The sequence below is a fragment of the Mustela putorius genome, unplaced genomic scaffold (assembly GCF_011764305.1).
Source record: "Mustela putorius furo isolate JIRA1106 unplaced genomic scaffold, ASM1176430v1.1 tig00003913_pilon_pilon_pilon, whole genome shotgun sequence".
Lineage (NCBI taxonomy): Eukaryota > Metazoa > Chordata > Mammalia > Carnivora > Mustelidae > Mustela > Mustela putorius.
Window position 1 is genome coordinate 11,934,441 of NW_025422060.1, and position 24,278 is coordinate 11,958,718.

The 24,278-nt window shown below is 43.5% G+C and overlaps 2 protein-coding genes across 6 annotated transcripts in view; both read right to left on the minus strand.

Annotated features, from left to right (window-relative positions):
- Nucleotides 1-9,916, minus strand: part of RSU1 (Ras suppressor protein 1) — a 200,208-nt gene extending 190,292 nt beyond the window's left edge. For 3 of the 5 annotated variants that reach the window (XR_006603361.1, XM_013058890.2, XM_045069192.1), the window contains exons 1-2: nt 9,723-9,915; nt 9,362-9,473 (exon numbers count right to left, since the gene is read on the minus strand). Coding sequence is in view for 4 of the 5 variants with exons in the window: in XM_013058890.2 (XP_012914344.1) it covers nt 9,362-9,470 (109 nt within the window). In the remaining variant the exon portion in view is untranslated. Of the gene's footprint in view, nt 1-9,361; nt 9,474-9,722 lie in introns of all 5 variants that reach the window. The other 2 variants (XM_004757570.3, XM_004757569.3) reach the window with 2 other exon arrangements.
- Nucleotides 9,917-16,208: 6,292 nt separating this feature from the next.
- The window catches only part of CUBN (cubilin), a 261,490-nt gene continuing 253,420 nt past the window's right edge, over nt 16,209-24,278 (minus strand). The window contains exons 65-67 of the mRNA XM_004757571.3: nt 22,076-22,241; nt 19,916-20,151; nt 16,209-16,797 (exon numbers count right to left, since the gene is read on the minus strand). Of these exons, the coding sequence (XP_004757628.1) occupies nt 16,690-16,797; nt 19,916-20,151; nt 22,076-22,241 (510 nt within the window). The 3' untranslated portion in view covers nt 16,209-16,689. The remainder of the gene's footprint in view (nt 16,798-19,915; nt 20,152-22,075; nt 22,242-24,278) is intronic.

Genomic DNA, 24,278 nt, shown 5'->3' on the forward strand with positions numbered 1-24,278 from the left:
CATGGCTTCTAGAACAAGACTGGACCATCAGTAGTCACTTGGTATACACTTGCTAAATTAGCAGTTTCATCTTTGTGTGTACACGTGCCTGTCAAAATGGTGGTGACATGAGGCCACACAGCATAACCTAAGAACACAGTTTCTCAGGTCTTAACTGCCTGGGTTCAAACCCTGGGTCCATTTCTTCACTGCTGTGTGACTGGAAGCAAGTTAACTTTAGTTCTGCTATAAACCAAACGATGAGGATGACAAAGACAATCATAACAAAACTGTGGTTTTAAAAGAATCCATAAAAGGGGCAGCTGGGTGGCTCGGTTAAGCATGTGACTCTGGCTCAGGTCACAATCCCAGAGTCCTGGGATCAGGCCTGGTGCTGGGATCCACGTTCAGCAGGAAGTCGACTTGAGATTCTCTCCCTTTCCTGAGGCCCTTACCCTGTGTGCACATCTTGCTCGCACTCTCTCATAAAAATAAATAAATCTTTTATTTATTTATTTATTTTTAATTTAAAGATTTTATTTATTTATTTGACAGAGAGAAATCACAAGTAGATGGAGAGGCAGGCAGAGAGAGAGAGAGGGAAGCAGGCTCCCCGCTGAGCAGGGAGCCCGATGTGGGACTCGATCTCAGGACTCTGAGATCATGACCTGAGCCAAAGGCAGCGGCTTAACCCACTGAGCCACCCAGGCGCCCTAAATAAATCTTTTAAAAAAAAAATCCATAAGGAGAGCTTAGTACAATAACCTGACACATGATATGCAATGTGTCTGTGTGTATCTGTGTATTAATATACTATGTATATACAGCATATTTTAATTATATTATCAATTATTTTTAAAGCTTCTAGGAAAGAATGCACAATTGGAAGGATACAGATATATAATAGGTTAAATAGGTATCTTCCTCATAACCTGAGGGCTTAAATACTTACAGCTCTGAAAAAAAATCACTTTCTGAGCATTTGCAAAACAATCATCTGTTTCCTGTGCCTGCAGAGCATGTTACCAGTCTCTGGTCTGAGACGCCAAGATGCCTTCCCAGTCATCCGGTGTGATGTGTGCCTTTCATCGGACTCAAGTTTAGCCGTAAAACTGTAAACTATTCTCAGTCCAGAGAAATAATTAACAGATATGAAGAGAAATACAGGTAGATGAAGTACAGGTAGATGACTAAAGTTAACACTTCATGCAATTCAGGTTTATTCCAAGAACCACTATTTTCCCAACAGAATCTGTGGAGCACCATACTTCACAGTGTTTTAAGCTAAAGTTCTAGCTGACGATAGAAAAAACAAATTCCTACACAGTATAAAAAGATCTCACATCTTTTCATTAAATTCAGTTAAAATAATGTTTTTTCAGAAAACCATAAGGAAAGGGGGAGGGTCACACTGACAGATAAAGGAGTAAGTTGCTTCCAGTGTTTTCTTCAACCATTAAAGTTCTGCAGTAGCCTGATAAACCTGTTTCCAAGCTGGCAGGGCTGGCCAGGGGATGCGTTTTATTTGCCTAGTGCAGTGTTTTTAAAGAATTCTCAAACTGAAGGCCTTGAGGTCAGGCCTGTGGCCCCAGTCTGCTCCCCTAATCACCAGTCTTTCACATCCGAGCCAGCCCCTGTCCCACTTCAGGGGAGCAAACAACATGGCACAGTGTATAGAACAGAAGTGTCCGCCACAGTTCAGTATGAACTCCCCACTCCACCGTTACCCATGTGATGCTGGGGCTCTAGAGAGCTTTCTGCTCCCCACCCTGTAAACCAGGGACAACACGCATGCGCCCCGAAGGGTGATGTTATAAATGCCTAAGCAGGACTCACCAAGCCCCCAAGCACTCACACAGAGATCATCCAGAACCCCTCATATAGATGCTATGAGCTGACCCATGGCCCCCTAATCTCTGTAGGCTGAACCCCAAAATCCAGTGTCTTGGAATGAGACCCAATGTGGAGACAAGACTTGTAATGAGATAATACAGTTAAAATGAGGCCATTAGAACGGGCTGTAATCCAAGCGACGGGTGTCCTTCTGTGAAGAGGGACGTGGACAGGCAGAGAAAGACCATGGCCATGGGTCCACAGGGGAAAGACCACATGAGGACACCATGAGAGCCGAGGGGAGGGGCCTTGGGAGAAGGCAGCCCTGCCAACGCTGTGGTTCTGGGCCTCCCAGGCTCCAGCACTGGGCAATAAAGGCCAGTTCTTTAAGGACCACCACCTGCCACCCTCCCGACTGCAGTGTTTTGCATGGAAGCCCCCAGCAGACTAATGAAGTAAAGAATGTTACACCTTCCCATGTCTTCCTGGCTTACCAACACCTCAAATCCAAAATACCAGTTCCGAGATCACGTTTGCAAGCCTCCCACTCTGGAGACCTCTGCCCGAGGGGGGCCGGGCAGATTCTATTTCTCCCTCCTGTTTCCCGGGGCAAACCCACTGCCGGTCAGCGCTCTCCATCCAGAAGCCCCTGGGCCTCCAGCAGGCCTCAGACGGTAAGGCCCTTATGAAACCTGCCAGCACTAAAGATACGACTGATATGGCTGGTCGCATAGAACCTAACAGAGACCAGGTTTCTTTGGCCAGGAGCTTCATGCTCATAGTGCCGTAAATGGGACGAGCTCCATCCAAAGGAGGGGGCATGAGAAGGGAAGCAAGTGCCCAGGTCCCAGCGGAGACCACAGGGAAGTTCCCAAAGAAGCTCAGAGCAAAACAGAGGCTCAACACTGACCCCTGCCGGCCAGGTGCTTGCTCTCCCCTGACTGCGGGCCACATCTTTATGCTCTTTTGCTCTAAAAAAAACAAGAAATAGGGGGACCTGGGTGGCTCAGTGGATTAAAGCCTCTGCCTTTGGCTCAGGTCATGATCCCCAGGTCCTGGGATTGAGCCCCGCATCGGGGCTCTCTGCTCAGCAGGGAGCCTGCTTCCTCCTCTCTCTCGTGATCTCTGTCAAATAAATAAATAAATAATAAATAATAAAAAATAAACCTGCACAAACTTGCTATTCAAGGAAGTAAAGGCGATGCAAAGAAATCATCTCTAGTTTTTGCTTGGGAATGGTGGATCTCATATACCGAGATCAAATTTCTTTGAAGCGGGTTAATGTAAATTTATGGAAAGAGGCGGCAGGATGTAACTATTATCCATACCAGCTCTAGCATGGATTGTCACAATGAAGGGCTGGTGGTAAAAGCAAAGCAGGGGAGTGTTTCTGAAGACAAAAATCTAACTACTTCAGACTCATTAAACAGCTTACAGTTTTCTTAACGTAGCAAGTATTAACTTATCAATGGACAATGTAAAGATTCAGTATGTAAGAAACTCCCAGAGAGACTTGGCTTGGATAGCACCTATCCTGAAAAAAAAAAAAAAAGATAATAAATTCAAAAAACGGCTATTGGCGTATATATGGTATTTCACTTACTAGTGAAATATATACTTACTAGGGAAATACCATATAGTTGAAATACTATACTAGTTGAAAAAATGACTAACATTTTTTTAAGGCCTGTCGTTCTCAAAAGCCACAAGGGCATCACAACGGAAATCCTGTGAAATGCCCTCTGCTGCCTCCCCAGCCACCACCCACGTTGTCCAGGGCTCAGAATTTGCCATGTGAGGCCACGCTTTTCCTGCTGGCCCTGTCACATGAGACATGTGCATCTAACCTCCTGGGAATTCTCAAGTAGGTGAGAACTGAGGCACTGGGTACCCAGATATAATCAGAGAGACAAGGCCACTGGAAAAAGCACCATTTTTGGGAATTCTAAAGATTTTTAAAATACCCGTAATAGTGCATATTAAGACTAATATGTGTCATGTTGCTGAATGAAAGTTCGTCATATACTAAAACCTAATGCCCAACTGTGATGGGATTAGGAGGTGGGGCCTTGGGAGGTAACTAGGTCCTAAGGGGAACGCTTCGGAATAGGATTACTGTCCTTCTAAAAGACACCTGAGGGAAACCCCGGTGGCTCAGTCCTTAACATCTGCCTTCAGCTGAAGTCATGATCCCAGGGTTCTGGGACAGTGGGATGAGCGCCACATTGGCTCCCTACCTAGTGGGACGCCTGCTTCTCCCACTCCTACTGCCCCTGCTTGTGTTCCCTCTCTCACTGTGTCTCTCTGTCAAATAATAAATAAAATCTTTTTTTTTTTTTTTTTTTTTAGGATTTTATTTATTTATTTGAGAGAGAGACAGTGAGAGAGAGCATGAGCGAGGAGAAGGTCAGAGAGAGAAGCAGACTCCCCATGGAGCTGGGAGCCCGATGTGGGACTCGATCCCGGGACTCCAGGATCATGACCTGAGCCGAAGGCAGTCGTCCAACCAACTGAGCCACCCAGGCGTCCCTAATAAATAAAATCTTAACAAACAAAAAAAAACCTGGGAGAGGTCCCTTACCCTTTTCACCCTGTGAGGACGCAGAGGACACAGTGCTCTATGAGCCAGGAAGTGAATCCCCACTGAATACTAAACCTGCCTGTGCCCTGATCTTGAACTTCTAGCCTCCAGAACTGTAAAAAATAAACTTCTGTTGCTTGGAAGCCACCCAGTCTGTGGTCCTGTTACCGGAGCCCCAGTGGACAGAGACAGGTCAGAGGCCATCTCAGCTACCTGACAGAGGACGACGTACAGCAAGCAATTCTCTGAGGGAGCTAATTTTATTAGTCCGGTTTTATAGATGAGAAACGTGAGAAGTTACGTGACTTGCCCAAGGTTACACAGCGAGAAAGAAAAAACAGCTGCTGACCCAAAAAAAAGGCCAGGGCTGAAATGTCAAGTGACTGAAAAATAGCGAAAACTCGTTATTAGTTCAGTCACACCAAAGGGGTCACAATCGTTCGTAGTTTATTTCCTATCTGGGGGAGACCTTTTCAGTGCTTACACTGTCCTGAAGTCAAAACTAGAACTCGGAGCAGTTGGTATCCTGTTCCTGCTGGTTGTAAGGGGCTCTCCCTCTGGAGAGCTGGGGAGAGAGGGATCTGCAAAGGGGAGCCTGTGGCTACGCACCCTCTCTGCTACGCTTTCTAGCCCAGCTCTTACCTGAAAGCAGTCAGTCTTCCTTTGGAGAACTTTCGAGAAGCACAGAGGTAAACAGGTGTGCACCGCAGGCCCGGAAGAGCTAGTTATTACACCATGCTGACAGACAGTGGGTCAAAACTAGCACCAGGGGAGCTTCTCAGAGGAGGTGACCCAAGACTGGAGCCATGCGGATGGGCAGGTCGTTCCTTCCTTCAACCAGCGCTAACTGACAAGGGATGGAGGACGCTGTCTGGGAAGAAAAGGGAAAAGGGCCTCCCCAGCCAAGATACCACAGGTGCAAAACCATAAGGGTGGCCATATCCAAGCAACTTAGAAAAATAAAAAAGGAAACGTCTTACTAAAGATGACAGCTAACAGGACGTGGTCTTCCCAGCTCCTTCACCTTTCCTCAGAGACAGCCTGCACGGACAGAAACTCCTAACACCCGACCACTTCCAGGTTTAACGGCGCTTTTGAAACAACCCTTCCAGAACACCCGTGATTATGGCTGTTGATTACTTTATGTGGTCCTTTAGCAAGAACATGCCTCCGCCTCAAAGGCAGGTTATTTTTCTTTTCTGTAATTTATCTGAAAGATATTTTAGTCTCACCTGAAAAAAAGAAAAAAAAAAACACAACCACAACCTGATAAAGGTTTGACCATCCAATGGGCAATAAACTTGAAGAGATTAAAAAAAAAAAAGTCACAGAAGACTTAAATAAAAGAAATGAAAAAAGTCTCCCTGGCTGCTAATGGGATTCTCTGCGGCCCGGGAAGCAGATTAGAGGAGCCTTCGAAGGCAGCTTCATCACACGGGTGAGGACAGAGGTAGACGGCAGAGCTCCTCCGTGAGATCTCGTCGATAAAGAGAACAAAATTGCCACCATTACTCTTGGAAGTGCTAAGGAGAAGGCGGGTGCGGATTTCATGCCGTGTTGTTGGGGGAATAGGAAGGAAAACCAAATCAGGGGGTAATTTCAAAGAAAACAGCAATCTAAATCTTTAAGAATCCTAGGCAAAAGCACCCAACGCTCCAGGATGGATTAAGCCACCAGAGAAAACATCAACATAGGACACAAAGACCAGACCCGGTCCCATTCGCCATGCTCTCCTAGGTCCTGTCCACCGACGACGTGGGAACCAGTTCCACCCGAGGCTTCTGGGGCTGGATGGTCCCGTCAGAGCTAACATTCAGCAGTGCCCACTCAGTACCAGGCTCAGTGCTAAGCACTCGACAGCATCAGTCTCCCTTAGCGCTGATCCAGTCTTAACATGTGGGAACTTAACAGTTCCATGTGCCAAAGAGGACTCAAGGCTCAGAAAGGTTAAGCCACTTCTCTGAAGTTACACAGCACTACTCAGAAGATGGAGAGTCTGAGTCCGGCCTATGCAACTCCAAGGCCCCACAGGTAAGCACTGCCTCCTGGGGGAGGGGGGAGGTGGCAGAGTCTGACCACATCCAGAATCTGGCTCAACGGAAAACTCTAGAATCTGTCTGGTATCTGTCTCCAGCCTATTAAGTTTTCCCCATCAGAAAGCTTTCAGTACCTGAGCTCCTGGAAACATTTTTTCAAAGTCATTTACTGTCTCTGAGGAAGTAAAGTGCTGCATTTATACAACACAATTCTCCCAAACAGAAAGACGGACAGTTCACATGCTTAGCCTGAGAACAAAACTCCCATTCTTATTTTCAAAACTTAAATCTTGTCTTTTGAGAAACTCAACAAAGTAAGGATATCGAAGGAAGGGCGTAAGACACAATAACCATACTCTGTCCACGCGAATGAATTGTCCCGTGTGTAATCTTCATGCTAAGACGCAAAACCTCGCCATACAATTAAAACTTTACTAGTAAAGAAACAAGGGAAGTCTTATGCCACAGTTTATGCAACCATGTCAAATACTTTTATAAGATATTAAAATAGATTCAGGAAGCATTATGCACCACCAATAAATGAGTCCCAGCTTAGGAATCGGCTTCTGAAGGCATCCTGGAACCTTCCAGGCTCCAAGAGTCCAGAGGTCAGGGAGGCAAGGCAGAAAGCAGCCACTCTTTGGGTCTACACACAACTGAGGCTGGAGGAGGTCGAATCTCCAAATTCACTTCCACCGAACTACCCAAGAGTCAGCCTTGTTCTTCCTCACACTACTTCTCTGGGAGAACAGAAGAAAGATCTTGCCTTTCACCACCTAATACAACACCGGAAACATCTTTTTCAGGAAGCAAGTGGCTATCTTTTCTTCTTTGATACAAGGCAAGGCTTCAAACAGATAATGCAAGTGAACCAAAATAGCTGGGCCGCCCTCCCCACTTACAAATATCACATACAGAATCCTCTTCACGGCCGAAGGCTATGAAGTTCCTCTGCAGGGCTGAGCAGGAAAGAGCCATGAGGCCAAAGGTACAGCGGAGCCGGGCTCCCTAATTGCACTCTCCAGCCTTGGTTACAGCAGGGCACCCAAGGCTCACCATAACCTAGGCAGAGCCAGGAAGGGGCAACAGAAGCACACATCCAGATCAGCAATGGCCAGTTTGGTCCCAGACATGGTGGCTCTGTTGCAGCCCACAAGAAGCCATCACCACTTGATAGAGGCCAACTCAGCTCAAGAGGCTGAGATACTCACGGGCACAAAAGCTAAAGTTCAGTGGCAGGAATCGTCCAAACGGTTACCGAATGCAGACTGCCTAGGACTTCTCATCCCCTGTCCTTTAGCAGAGATGCATCGAGAGCCCATACCCCAACCTGTCCTGGGCATAAACCGTGGGTTCACAGTAAATGTGACTCTGCTCTCTCCATGCCTAACGAGCAAAGCATCATGTTTTAGAGTCTCCCGGACGTCTCCCCTCCTTCTCTAATGTCACGTCCTGGATCTCCTTAAACCTCAGGCCTAATCCATCAGGCTCTCCTTCATCCATCCAACATTTCGGGCACTTACTGTGTTCCAGACACTAGAAAGAAGGCAAATATGAGGGATGCACAGTAATATTCCCCTCATTCTCCAATGTGGATGAGAGACATCTAGATCAAGAACACATCACAATCATCGCAATCCCATGTAACAAGAGCCATGAAGACAAATCCAACTTCACAGCGGAGAGAATGACTGTCACTTGACACTAACAGAGAAGGCTTCACACCACGGCGTCTGGGCTGACTTCTGACAGGTAAGTGAGAGGATCTGGGCGGGGGGGGGGGGGGAGGAAGCAAACGATACTGCCATGGCACGAGGACCTAAAACAGTATGTCCTAGTTCAAGGTTCAAGGCAGTCCGTTCAGTATGGCAGGGACCACAAAGGCATGGAAGGGATAAGGTAGGTTTTGGTCAGATTCTGAAAGGCTCTACATGTCACACCAAAGAACTTGGGGCGCTACCGCTGGTAATGACCAACCAGATGGGCTTAAGGGAAACGAAGGTCCAAACTGAAGCCACATTCAGCCTGAAGAAGTGTTTTATTTCTCCTATGAAGTATGTTTCAATAATTGGAATTAGTTGCCAATGTCTAAACCGTGGGAAATTTCTTATCAAAATCTGGATTCCTGGCTTCTTAACAACAATAACTATGGCAACACAAGGCCAACCCCAGGTGGTAACAATTGTTTGGACATGAGAAGCAGGAGTAGCAGCTGTCCCTCTTCTGACAGGATACCTATTGTGAAGTTCATGACCATCCTCACCTGGCCCCAAAAAACATCTAAGCTGCAATTTCTGCTTTAAAGGAGAGAGTTACAGGGTAAGACACGTTGCAGAAAAGTAACACTAGAAATCACCACGGGGTCAGCAACACCAGGTAAGAGGCCAAGTTAGGGAGACATCACAGTAGCACGAGGAGGAGGTAAACGACTTAACTGAGGGGTAAAAGAGACAGAAAAGGGTAAGGAGTCAAGAAAGGCTTAACATACTCCAGGCATTAAGAAGTTATCACAGAACTTTTGTGTGGCAATTGTTCAAGGGTCGAAGACTGTATTAGGAGAAAGGAAGCATGATTCAAAAGTGATTTTCAGTTTCAAATAAAGTGGGTTTTCAGTAAACTATGTGGGGAAACCACCCAAATGCCAACAACTTGCACAGACAACAACTTGCACGTCCAGTAACAACTGTCTGTGTGATTCAGACCCTGGACATTCAGGTTCGTCTTCCAGTGGGGACGGAACATACCCTAACTGCAAACTTTCTGAGCTAAGCTTGCTCTCGCTCGCGCTCTCTCTCTCTCTAGACCGGCGATGCTTACAAGCCGGGCGTGGGATGTAAATCATTATAACCTCCCATAGCACAGCCGGCAGCTACTTGGAAAACGTATAAACCCTCCAGGTGCTGCAAGGGAAAGGCCCAGCCCCAGAACTTACACAAGCCGTTGACATCCAGCATGTTGGAGATGCCCCGGTCACTCATGTCCACTTCCGGCTGGTTCTTCTCCCGGCTCTCCTCCACCAACTTTTTCAAAGACTTGGACATGTTCTGTACCAAACGACAACAACAAAGCACGTGGGCGACGGCCAGGGGTGTGCAGGGATAGAAAGGGGAGACGCCCCGCGCTGGCAGTGTCCAGTTTTCCCCCAGCCTTGGAGGGGGGGCATCGGCGGGCAGCGTCCGGAGGCAGGGAAAGGGGGAGGGACGGCGGGGCGGGGCGGGGGAGTGGGTGGCGCCCGACACCACAACGGGGGCGCGCAGAGAGGCGAACCCAAGTGCGGTGCCACACACACTCACCGCGGAGGGCAGCGCCTAACAGGTTGGGCGAGGGAAGCGCTGGCTTCCGCAGGGCACACCTCAGTAGCAGGAGGTGCACTCGGTCAGCGCAAAACGCGGACCGGAACGAGGAACACGCCCTATCCCCGAGCTCGGCGCAGGCGCACACCCTGCGGCTCTCGGCTCCACGCCCTGCCGGCGCCTGACCCTTCCCAAATTAGGAGAACAGTTCGCCGGACGTGGCTCTAGGGTGAGGCTCCGCCCACAAAGTAATGTGTACCCCCGGCCGACCAATCAGGTCCGGCATGTGCCTTCGAGACTCCGCCCCCCCGAGGTTTGGGCCGCCCCCTGAAATGCGCTCGCGTTTGCCATTGGGAGAGGACTGGGCTTGGCGCAAGCGCACTACTGCTCGCGCAGGCTCAGTTCATGGGCCGAAGCGCGGAGAGTTGTGGGCGGAAGCGGGAAAGTTTGGGACGGGGCAGCGGCGGGAGAGGGTTAGAACTGAACTTGGGAGCTGGGAAACGGAGACGTTACCTCTGTGTGCTGCTTCTTTAATTGTGGTTCGGTGTTCAGAAGTCGCTATCCTGAGTCCGGTCCGTACAGCCGTGCCTCTCGCTGCATCATGAGCTTCTCGAATACAAGAACTGCATAGTCTGTACTCCCGGCACCCAGCTGGGAGTCGTGGACCTCTGTGTCCCAAGAAGGGGAATACCCACAGATAAAAGGCTTCTCTTTTCTCATATCACTGCACTCAAAATTATGCCATATTTTAGTTTGCTTTCTGTTGAGTGGTTAATTTTTTGTACAATTCTCCTTGTTGTTTTTTTCTTCCACTAGACTTTCTTTCCTTTATCCTTCTGTACCTTCTTTACCTTATCTCTAAGAACATACAGCTTTTCATCTATGTTGCTTTAAATTCAATGAATTCCTTTGTTTAAAAGATTTTATTGATTTATTTGAGAGAGAGCGTGCACAAGCATGGGGGAGAGGCAAAGGGAGAAGCCGACTCCCCACTGAGTAGGGAGCCAACCTGGAGGCTGGATACCAGGACCCTGAGATCCTGACCGGAGCTGAAGGCATCTGCTTAGCCCACCGAGTTCCCCAGGCGCCCCATCATGAATTCTTCTTGAAGACTTTAAGAACCTACTAATTTTCTGCTCTTACACTAATTATTTCTGCTCTTCCAGCTGAGAGGTGATGTGTGGTTTCTTTCACTTGGTTCCTTCGTTTAAACTGACCTTTCTGGTATACATCTTGTTGCACTATCGCTCAAGTAAACCTCTCTAAAACTGGGTACAGGAGGCACAAATTTTGAGTAGCTGTATATTTAATAATGTCCTTATTTTGCCCACACCTTTAGAATTTGCCTAGCATGGAATTTTAGGTTCGATATCAGTTTCTTTTCCATCTCAAAGGCATAGTTCCACTGACCTGTACTTCCAATGTTGATGCCCAGAAATGTGTCATCTCCTCAGGTCTTTGCAGAGAACTGTTGTTTTCCCTTGTGAAGCATTTGTCATCTTTTAATTATTTACCATGTTCTGAAATATCACCATAATATCTCCAGTTGGGGGGTCTTTTAAAATTTAATCTGTTTAGCACCCATTTGGCCCTTTTTCAGCGGAAGATTCATTTCTCACTTCCTCTCTGGAAATTGTTTCTGGTATTTCTTTGAAATTTCTTTACTGCCATTTTCTCTGATTTAGCATGTTCAGGAAATCTGTTAGGCAGATGGCAGCCTCCTTGGACAATTTCTTACAGTTATCATTTTCCCCCTCACGTATTTATACTCTGAATGTTTCAGGAGATATATTGATGTTATCTTCCAAAACTTCTTTAAATTTTAATAGCATTAATAGCATCAGTTTTCCTTGGGCTATTGGTTAAATTTCTTTGGAGATGAGATCCCAGTTTTATGCCTGCTTGGAGTTGCTAGGCTACTTTTGCCATTCACCAATTGCAAGCACCAACTAATACAGTTCTTGGATTTTGGGTCTCATCTCCTCATACTGCACCTGCCAGCCCCAGATCCAGATAATGCCTGGAAAGTCCATTCCCAATTCTGCTGCATATCTTACTTGAAATTGTGTTGGGCTGCAATTTCTCTCCTCCCCCAACCCCCACTCCTGTTTCATTTGTCAGCATGCTTTTATTCACTTCCTGTTTTCCAGAAATTTATTTTCATTTATCATTCTCCTCTTGATCACTTCACTGTTGCCAGTACAACTATTAATAAAATGTGTCCTTAAGTTCTGGACTTTTATAACATAGAAACATAGCCAACTTCCTGAGTATGTGACCTGTGCAGTAACACAAATTCCATGCTTAACAGGGCTGAGTGCTTGGCTTAATACTCTGCTGTCACCATCTTGAAATGTTTAATAAATTTGGAACAAGGGGCCGTGAATTTTCCTTTTGCTCTGGGCCCTGCAAATTATGCAGCCAGTCCTGCATGCAAAAGTTAATATTTATTAGAGCTTAAATCGCTTCCACAGCTTCACTGCCAAGGGCTCTGTGCTTATGTACAGTCTCTGCTGTAATGCTTCCCGTTAGCAGAAATGTACTATTCCCAGCCCCAGCCCACAGAGCGGGCCAATCAAAGAGTATGGAAGAGGCCTGGTCTACACAAGACATACCAGATTATGACAATTAAAGTAAGTTAAGTAAATTTACATAAATTGCTTGTATCATTAATTTTAAAAATGCCTTCTTATTCCCCAAGCTGTATATAAATTTACAGTTAGTTACTGAAATGAAATTTGAAAAGCAAATTTTTCATCAAATATCCAATAGCCATCATTTTTCTTCCAATAATTTTCCTCTTTAAATTGATAGTCATGGGGTGATCTGTGGTAATACCAATAATAAAAAGTCTTTTTCCATTAACATTATTTTTGATCCTGTTGTTTTATCTCTAAGTTTTTACTAAACTGACAGCAATTATATTAAAACATTTTTCTAGTCTTATGGCAGGTGTCAGTCTTATTAAATAATTTTGATAGGTCTATGAATATAGTTTACAATAATAAGTTGTCAAATTTGAAAAGTCATATTTCATAAGTTCATACCTCATCCTTCAGGCTGAATGGAAGGCACACTTTTGGGTGGTTGTCAAGGTTAGAATCAGAGCTCTGTCACTAAGTTTTATATAAGTTTCCATACCTCGTGGGGGTGATGGTTCTTAGTATTCTATTTCAGTGAGTGATATATGAGAATGACACCTGACATATGGTAGATCTTATATAGATATTAGTTCTAATTTTTCTTAATACAATTAAATCATTAGAATTTCCTTGGTAAGTAGGTGGCAGATTTTTAAAAAATTCTGTCCATTAAATGGAGTTGAAATGAAATAGAAAATTATAACAACTAGAACCTATATCCCCGGCATCTTCTAGGGCCAAACTGTCATTGGCCCCAACCATGCCCTAGGACATTCTTCAGAAGTATGTCTGGAGTACCTAATATTCCATGGGTTCAGAGAGAGCCTATGGTGGCCTCTGGCTGAGCTATCCTAAGGGTATATCCCAAAGCCATTACTCTGGCCAGTAATGGCTATACTAACCCTTCAAGACTAAAAGGATGAGATTTGTTGTTCCTGCTATGGTCCAGTTGTTTAGGGAGACAGAATCAGAGGGGAGAGAGAGGTCAGGTAGATGGAAGCCTGGCTGTCCCCAGTCCTGGATTCCTAGACTATGAGCAGCTGGGGATAGGTACTCCCAAGGGAACTGAACCAAGTAGCAAGCATTAGCCCTTTGGTTGCCAGATCATGCAGAGGCTGGAGGAACAAGATGGCATTGGAGTTTGTCCCCACCCGACTCTTCTCGAATCAGTGTCTAAAGTTCCCATGTTCACCTGGAGTGGGATGGGCTTAGAAGGTGACCATGAGACTTTCTCAGCTCAGAATGTGATCAGCGGTGAAAAGGAGTAACTTCCTTTACATTTGTGCTTCTTTGTATTCCTTCAGACCCATGTGGAATATCATTTTCCGTTAACTTTCAAGTAAGACTTCCCCTCACCCACCCCTCAACACATTCATTTTACATTATAGCTTTCTGGCCTGAAAGCAGCATTTTGGTGTATGTCGATACTGAATGACCAGGACATCTGTACCGACGTGAACTAGCTGATTGTTAGCTCTGCACAGGGGTGATCACTCAGAACAGAGTTCCTGATGATGCTGTTTGGGAGCAAGGACATTATCACTTAGCCATTAGATTGGAGAAGCTAGCTTAATATAAATTTCATCAGATAAGGAAATTGAGAATTTTGCCTCGGAAACCAGACACGATGGCCCTAGGAAATGGATTTTTTTTTTTTTTTTTTAAGGAGAAAGACATCAGTTGATATATGGCTGTCACGTCCACCACTTTATCCTTGGTGTGCTTACCACATGCCACATTGGAAATGTTCAATACACATATATAAATGAGTGAATTAAATTAAAGCAGAACCAGAGGAAATGAATTGGGTCTTATTAGTGAGAGATGACATGACCTTATATGTAAAAAACTCTAAAGATTCCACTAAGAAAGAGAAAAAAAAACTGTTAGAACTGATAAATGAATTCGGTAAAGTAGCAGGATACAAAATCAACATATAGAAATCAGCTGAATTTCTATTCACTAACCATGAACTATCTGAAAGAGAAATTAAAACCATTATAATTGTATCAAAAACAATAAAAATACCTAGGAATAAATCTAACCAACTGAAAACTGTAAGACACTGATAAAAAAGATTGAAGAAGACACAAATAGATGGAAAGACATCACAGGTTCTTGGATTGGAAGAATTAATATTGTGAAAATGGATATGCAATCTATAGATTCAAAGCAATCCCAATAAAAAGTCCAATGGCATTTTTCTTAAAAATACAAAAACAATCCCCAAATTACTTTGAACCCAAAAAAGATTCTGCATAGCCAAAGAAATTTTGATAAAAAAGAGCAAAGCTGGGGGCATCACACTTCCTGAGTTGAAGTTATATTACAAAACCACTATAATCAAAACAGCATGGTATTGGCATAAAAATAGGCACATAGATCAGTTGAACAGAACAGATAGCCCAGATATAAACCCATGCATATGGGCAACTAATTTTTGACAAGCGTACCAAAAACACACAGTAAGGAAAGGACAGTCTCTTCAATGAATGGTACTAGGAAAACTGGATAGCCACATGCAAAATAATGAAATTAACCCCTATTCTATACTACTCAGAAACATTAACTCAAAGTGGATCAAGATTTAAATGTAAGAACTGAAACTATAAAAACACCAGAAGAAAATACAAGGGAGAAGGTCCCTAACATCAGCCTTAACAATGATTTCTTGGATAAGTCACCAAAAGCACAGGCAACAAAAACTAAAATAAACAAGACAGACCACATTACACTAAAGAACTTCTGCACAGCAAAGGAAAACACCCATACATTGAACAGACAACCTTCAGAATGGGAAAAATTACTTTTTTTTCCTGTTTTAAGTTTTCCAATTCCAAAAATACACTATAATATTGACGGCTTTCTTAAATTGGTATATATACCTGGGTATTCTAATACGCCTTCTAGGAAAGTACATCTCTCTGACTGAAATGGACTCTTGTTGATACCATTATGCTAATAATACAATCTGAGATCAAATCTTCTTTTACTGTTTGACAGCTGCATACATTAATCTTGCCTTCAGAGAAAATTCCTATAATTTCACATGTTATTGTCAAATTGTCTCCATTTTCTGTACCTTTGTGATTCATTTTCAGGCAAAAGAGCAAAATATTGTATGTCCGCCTATGAAATTTCATCCTGAGTTTGTGTTCATTGCTCTGGCTTGTCAGGCCCCTGGGGGTTGGATGGGACTTGTCATCACATTCACCATTCTTTCCAAGAGGGAGTCAGCTACAAAGTTGATATATCTACCCATAACACAGAATTACAGAAAGCAGGAATTTTATTCTTTTAATACTTTATTTATTTATTTGAGAGAGAGAGCAAGCATGAGTGGGGGGAAGGGACAGAGTGAAAGGGAGAAGCAGGGTTCCCCACTGAGTGTGGAGCCTGACACAGGGCTTGATCCCAGGACCCTGGGATCATGACCTGAGCTGAAGGCAGATGCTTAATGACTGAGCCACCCAGGTGCCCTAAGGAGGCAGGACTTTTAAAGGTGGGAATATTTTATTTATGTGGCTCTGTACTCTGCGCAGAAATAATTTTTCTGGCACTCGAGTATTCGAGTAACATGAAACAACACATCACACAGCTTCTTTCACTTTGTCCCATGTTGTTATTAAGACTTAACTTTGTGTATTTAATATAGGTGCTCTTGCTTTGTTAAAGGCCTCAGAAAACTTTATAAAAGCTTGGCTAAGCCACTGTGACTCTACAGACTGTGTTAGGAAGCGAGGAGTGGACAGTGGTGGGACTTGTGGAAACGAAAACCCGAGAAGTTAAGGCAGCCCTGAATGACAAGCACGAGACTGCCGATTCAAGCAGCATGGCCCTGGAGTTCATGGTCTGCAGGATTTGTATTGTTCATCCAAATGTAAAAATTAAACTTGAAACCTTACATAGATCTGCTAGTGAAAGACGAAACTTTGATGAGTTAAAAATTAATGCAACATTCATTGCGTACCATTCAAGAATGTTCATTACCTCTGATTTGACATTCACAGGGAAAAACATGCTATTTTGTCATTAACTTTTGACAACTGAAATCACATATGTCATCACTATTTCCAGTTCTTTAAGGAATTTTAAGAATATGTTCAGCTCAAAGCATTAGAAGTGAGGATAACATGCACAGCCAAGACTAAAGAAGCTACAGTCTATATTTTTTTCAATAAACAGACATTGATTCCACACATACTTTGGTGAAAAGAAAAAGTTCAGATTATTTCCAGTGGGCCAGGTGGAATGCTGTATGAGAATTCTGTCCTGACGTCTGTCCAGTGTCATGTCCAATGGGCCCAACACACCACATCGCCCCATTAGCTGTCCCAGGTTAAGCGGAAAGCTGATGGCTGTACCGCATACTCTGCATGAAATTTTACGAAGACCCGATGCGAAGAAGCCATAAAGGGAGCTATGTTAGTGTCCTAAAATTGAAAAAAAAAAAAGAGTAACTAATTATATATTTCACAAATTTGAACATTTTGCTGGAAACGTTAGCCTAGTAAGAAAGTACTACACAAAGAAACTTTATAGAATTTACAGTAAACCTGTTTAAACTTGCTTATTATTCTAGAAGGAACCTGCTAAGAATGAATAGAGATACCTTACAAGAGAATATTGGTGGTGGGGAGGACGACAGAGGGAAAATGGAGATTCACCACTAGTGGATACAGAGTGTCTTTTGCGGGTAATGAAATGTTCTAGAATTGATTGTGGTATGAACTACATAACCCTGAATCTACTAGAAACTACTGAATGTACACTTAAAGAAGATGAATCATTTGTGAATATTATATTTCAGTGAAATTTCCATTAAAAATTGAATTTCCAGTTCAACTTCTTACTGAAACTTTAATTTTCCTGATGGGAACACATACCTATTTTTGCAACTAAAACAGTCCTATCAGTAAAGTGTACAACTTCCTGCTGTCAACATCTCTAGTCTCCTTTTAGGATTTATTTTTGTATTCTTTCTGTCTTTAATAAATGACACTATGAAAAATGGATATCCACATACAAGGGAATGAAACTACACCACACACAAAAATCAATTCAAAATGAGTAAAGACCTGAAACCATGAAACTCCTAGAAGAACACACAGGCAGTAAGCTCCTTGATGTTGGTTTTGGCAATGACTTTTTGGACTTGATACCAAAAGCAAAGGCAACAAAAGCAAACATAAACAAGAGGAACTATATCACACTAAAAAGTTCCTGTACAACAAAGGAAATCATAGACAAAATGGAAAGGCAACATACTGAATGGGAGAAAATATTTTGCAATATATTTATCCGATAAGGTGTAAACGTCTAAAATATATAAAGAACTCACACAACTCAGTAGCAATAACAAACAGTCCAATTAAGAAATGGGCAAAGAACCTGACTGGCTGTTTTTCCAAGGAAGATGTACAGATTGCCAACAAGTACATGAGATGTTCAACATTACTAACCGTCAGAAAATCCAAATCAAAACCACAATGAAATATCCCTTCATACCTGTCAGAATGGCTATTATAAAAAATACAAGAAAATAACAAGTCTTGGTAAGGATGTGGAGAAAAGGGAACCCTCATGCTTTGTTGGCGGGAAAGTAAATTGGTGCAGCCACAAGTGGAAAACATTAGGGAGGTTCCTGTAAAAGTTAAACATGGGACTTCCATATGACCCAGAAATTCTACTTCTGGGAATTTATCCAAAGAAAACAAAAATGCCAACTTGAAAAGATATCTGCACCACTATGTTCACTACAGCATTATTTATGATAACCAAGATGTAGAAGCTATCTATCCAAATGGATAGATATATGATATATAAAATATTATAATATAATAATAAAAGAGTATCATCCAGCCATCCAGAAGGAAATCCTGCTGGTTGTGTCAACATGGAAGGTCCTTGAAGTCATTATGCTAAATGAAATAAGAGAGGAAGATAAACACTACATGATCTCACTTATTTGCGGAATCTAATGAAGCAAAGCCAAACTCTCAGATACAGAAAACAGGCTGGTGGCTGCTAGGGGCCAGAGGAGGGAGTAGCTGAAATGGATAAAGGGTGTCTGCCAAAAGGTACAAACTTCCAGTTATAATTAAGTCCTAGGGATGTGCTGTATAGCAAGGAGAATGTATTTAGTAACACTATAGTGTATATTTGAAAGTTGCTGAGCAAGTAGATTTCTTAAAGTTCTCATCATCACAAATGTAAATCCAAAGGGGCACATGCACCCCAATGTCTATAGCAGCGATGTCCCCAATAGCCAAATTGTGGAAAGAACACAGAGGTCCATCGAAAGACGAATGCATAAAGAAGTTGGGGTATATATAAACCATGGAATATTATGCAGCCATCAAAAAATGAAATCTTGCCATTTGCAATGACATGGATGGAACTATTATGCTAAATGAAATAAGTGAATCAGAGAAAGACAATTATCGTATGATCTCACCGATATGAGGAATTTGAGAAACAAGATAGAGAATCATAGGGGAAGGGAGGGAAAAATGAAATAAGACGAAACCAGAGAGGGAAACAAACCATAAGAGACTCTTAATCTCAGGAAACAAACTGAGGGTTGCTAGTGGGGGTGGTGGGATTGATGGAGTGGCAGGTGATGGACATTGGGGGGAGGTATGTGCTATGGTGAGTGTTGTGAATCATGTAAGACTGGTGAATCACAGACCTGTACTCCTGGGGCAAATAATACATTATATGTTAATAAAAAATTTTTTTAAAGTTCTCCTCACAAAAAATCCCCCAAATTTATGTTATACACCTGAAACTATTATGTTATATGTCAATTTTATCTCAATTAAAACAAACAACTCTTTAGATTTCTGTCCAGTTAATTGGCGAGCCTAAGTAAAGAGCAGAACAGCAGGAAGCAGATATGCTCTCAGCAGTAGTCCCATTTCCCTTCCTGGAAAACACTGCAGCTGCTTTCATACAAAATGAGTGGACGATGAGGGCAGACACAAGAAATACTGAGTCACTGTCAGAATCCTCACTTGATAATTTAGGGAAGATCCAGGACATCAGCACTTTAAAAAAACAAATTAAGTCACTAGACCCACCTTCCACCTCCCTTTTAATTTTTTCCAAAAATTCCTGCAATTTTCAACAAGAAGTAGATGAAATGGAGCCAGGTGTCCAAATTGTCCATAGTTGACTTCATAGGGACAACAGTATAGGCATTCAACCCTGGGCATCGCATTGAAAGCACATATGGAGTTTTTAAAAGACAACGTACAACAGCTCCTGTCCCAGAAATTCTGAGTCAGCGGGTGTGAGTGGGCACCAGAAGTCTGTGCGGGGGAGTAGGCAGGGAACACCTGCACAAGCCCTTCTGATGGGGTGGTCTGAGACCTAGTACTATTAATTTCACGCACTGCTCACTAGGTGGCACTCGTGCTCCCCAAATAGAAAGGAAAATCCAGAAGCTGCTGAAATTTGTAAAAGGTTTGTGCTATGTGTCTGCCTTTAAAAGTGCACACTGCTATTATTTAAAAATAATAAATGGAAATTTTAAAATGTTTCACTCACTGCCCCACAATATGGTCCAGAGGATGGGGAATTCGCATCTGGTCCATCGTAGAGGATGAGGTAGTTCTGGATGCAGTCTCCGGGATCATCAATGCTAATAAAGTAAAAGCTGACAGTGACAGGTCTTCCAGCAGGTGCAGTGATGGCCCATTCGCAGTGAGTGTTGTTTGGGTATGTGTCCGGATAGCCGGGGCTGGTAAAGGAGCCCTTGTCCCCATAGAGCGTTCCACCACAGCCTGCAAGGAAACAACGCAGGATGTTTGATTGAACAAAATGTGGATACCATACCCTTGTGAGGCAATAAGATGGTGACTATTTTCCCAAAATGCTGAGACCCTTGCGAAGAATAGAGAAGGCAGAAAAGCCTTTCCTTGTCGTTTTGTGGGCTACATCCCTCCCGCGCCCTCACCACCGCCTCCTCCCTCCCTCCCCCCTCCCTCCACCATAGGTTCTGTTCCTCCTATCTCAGGACAGTGGGACCACTCCTTCCAGGACCTTTCTTTGAAAACAGTGGGCTGTGAACACAATGGGAAAACAAAGAACCTGATAAAGTAGCTGAAGGAGAGAGTAATTAATGTTGTTGTGTACTTTTGACCGCACGCGTAGGGCTCTCCCTATACCCTCAGTTGATGATGATGATGGGAGTGAAGTAAAGTTAAAAGTGAAATTCCAGGGCACCTGGGTGGCTCAGTGGGTTAAGCCTCTGCCTTTGGCTCAGGTGCTGGGGTCCTGGGATCAAGCCCCACATCGGGCTCTCTGCTTGGTGGGGAGACTGCTTACCCCTCTCTCTCTCTCTGCCTGCCTCTCTCTGCCTATACTTGTGATCTCTATATGTCATATAAATAAATAAAATCTTTTTTTTTTTTAAGTTAAATTCCAGGGCCGAACCCAAAGAGTGTGGCATTGTAGGTTTTGACAAGAATTATTGTGTAAGTGACTTTCCCGAGCTTGTAGCAGACAGTACCAAGATTGACATGCTCAGAGCCAGAGCTCTGTGAGTATTAGTGTTAATTTGTGTATAAACACTGTCATAGTTTAGACCAGAAACCCTGGGAACCCAGATATACTGTTGTGCAGGAAGAAACTGCACAGAACAGCAGGATTAAGAGGCGCTGAGCTGGGTGTCTGATCCCTGGAGGTGTGGTCCTGCTTCTACCATAATCTAGCCATGCTTTCTGGAAAACCCATTAACCCTGTGTTTTATTTCCTCCTCTGCAAAATGAGGGCATTGGAGATCATCTGCAAGCACCTTTAGCTGCCAAGATTTAAATTATTTCTTGTCCCTTGTCTACTGAAAATACATCATTTTTGTCATTCTTATTTGGAAAGTTTTTATATATTTCTAAACACCTAAGTGGGACATCTCATAAAGATATTCCTCCTCTCTTGAGTTAAATATACTGACATGACTTAAATTTCCTTCAGTTATTTGATAAACTACCAACCAAGCATGCCCTGAAAAAAGCAATTAACCTCCAGGACTGCCAAGAAATGACAGGTGCTGCAAGGGGAGAAGCTGCTTATTTATACCCAAGTATGCATTAGTAACTTGGCTTTTGGTACACATGTGGGCTTTTCTGAATTCTCAGAGAACTACCTTGATGATCAAATCAAAACTTAAAAAGACGACAAAATCAGAAATTACAAAAAATTTTAAAATCTGTATCTAATCTATGCTCTATGTGTATATATACATGCACGCCAATATTTCTACATATTACTAGATATGTTTATCTATATGTGTCTGTAGATACATATAGAAACATGTGTCCTACATACGTATGTAAAAATGAGGAGTGAGAATAGAATTAAAAAGGATATCTGTACTTTCATTGTTAAAAATCTCTATATTTGTTGGAAAAAAATCAATATACAGATGGCTAAGAAGCTAAGGTCACTTTTTAAAAAAAATTTGTCAGAGAGAGAGAGAGAGCACAAGCAGGGTGAGCATCAGGCAGAGGGAGAAGCAGGCTCCCTGCTGAGGAGGGAACCTGATGCAGGGCTCAGTGGCAGGACCCTGGGATCATGACCTGAGCTGAAGGCAGACGTTTAACCACCCAGGTGTCCCGGTACAGTCACTTTAAATTATCTTTTCTTATTAGACCCCCCTATGTTTTTCTCATCTACATCAATTTCCTTTACAAAGGGCAAGTGTCTTACCAGAGGGTGACGAGGTCCAGAGAATTTCATACCCACGGCTGGAAGTTGCACTGTCACTCTTAAACCGTAGATATAGTTTATGGTTCTGAGAGAAGATGGGGTTTGGCAGCAGAGCTCCACAGTACGTGCCAAGTAATGGTGAACTGCTATCACTTCCATTTCTGACCTGGAAAAGTGAGCCATTAATGAATATACCTAAGCATATTCTCCTTTCTTCTCTGATTTTTCATTATTCCCCATTGACACAGGAGACAATGTGAATGACAACCTCCTTTGGAAAATCTGTGTCTTCTTAAGAATGAAAACACACCCAGAAGTCATGTTCTCTTGCAAAGGAGAGAAACATCCAGTATGTAGATCAAAAACCATTTGCATTTGAATTCAGAAATATCTGTGAATTTCAAAAAGATTGGAGAGGGATATTGCCTGCTCCATTTCCAGTCACTTCTGTTATGCTTTATTCATTATACCGTGTGTCTGTTTTTTTTCCCTCTGAAAATTGCTTGGCTATGAAGGGGCTATGAAAGAAAAAAAGCAACGTACGAAGTATAATAAAGCTCAAAACCAAAGGAATTTGGGGACAGGAAAAGGACACAATTCAATAAATCTATAAAATCTGACTGTTAGGTAATTTTAAAAACATAGCCTGAAGTTGAATAGATTTTTTTTAAAAAAATTCACTGCTTAGTACTAGTAGATGCATGTGAAAACAGGAAATGAGTCAGTGGGTAAGTACAGGTAACCACAGGGAACTCAACCACCTCTGTCCTCAGAGCTCCTTCTGCGCCTTCTCAGCCGTCCGACTCTGAGGAGGACTCCTGAGGAGTACTGAAGAAATGTTATCCAGGCATCACAGAGATAGAACCAGCTCAGCATGTATGAACGGTGGTTTCAATGACACATGTATTCAAATTCTTGGAAGTTCCTCCATTCCTCTATATTTTCATCATCTAACATTTAGTTAAGTGCTGTTGTCTTCAGTCATGGAGGTTCTTCAGAAGCGCCATGGCTGGTCTTATTGGATGGTGTTGACAGAGAGTGAGATCTTTTTAGCTGATGGAGTGGCAGTGGGAGATGATAGTGTCTTTCTGGTGCATTTTGGATTATTCTTCGAAGTGGCCTTGCGGTGCATGGAGCAGCCAGTGAACCAGCCGCAGACAGACACGGCTGCCATATTCAGGAACGCTGGAGAGCCAGACCCACTCCCACTCTATCTTAACTTTGGGTCTCTTTCCTCTGCGTCCCATTTCAGAAAGCTCTGCTCTGAGAGAAGTGGGGTGTCATTTCCAACTAGCATCCTCTCCATTTTCCTCTGCACAGGAAGAATGGGACAATGAGAGCAATAAACATCTCTGAGCCATTAGAGGGCCCTGAAGAGGGAGGTGAAGGCACTAAAACACATGCAGATTCCAGGTGGGATCCAGAGCTTTGCTTTTGTGTGGTCATAATCCGATCACAGTCCTCGCCAAGAAATTTCTGTTCTGGGCACAATTAATGTGAATGGAATGGTGAGTGTGGCGCATAAGGCTGCCAATAAACCGCCCCAGTCTTTCCACCAAAAGCGGCTGTACTTTACCGGCCCGACTTACGGTTTCCTTTCTTTGCTTATAGGGTTTTCAAAACCAACTTCTGTGGAATAGGAAGGACGGCTGGGAGGTGGGGCTCCCACCTCAGCGCTGGAGTGCTAGCCTGCGCATGCCAGCATCCAGAGGAAAATAACTCCCGTCACCACCGCTCAGCCCAGGCTGGAACCAAGGGTGGCTGTGATGAGATTTCGAACGGGTGGGATTGTTCTGTCCTTTCTCTGTATCCCCTCCTCTGGCTTCTGCTTTCCATTTCACATAAGGGTGAGGCACGAAGGTCTGAGTCCCATGCCCTGACTGACACAAACAGTCTCATCTTCGTCTCCTCCTTTCCGCCCTGCTACATCCATCCCTCTCCACTCCCTACCACGGCATGGGTCTGCCATGAGAAAAGATTCAAGCTTCCTTCAAGTACTCACTACACTATGGATTAAGGATACTCGTTAACAAAGGATTTCTGTAGGGGTGAGCTCCCCAGGATATTAAGACAAGCGAACAGATGTACAGGAGGAAACCGTGTGGAAACTGTACTGAAGACTCTTGTGTACGTGAGACAATGCCCACTCAGAGCGCCTCTGGAAGGTTTACATTCAAATTCCATCCACAGAGGAATTCAGCGT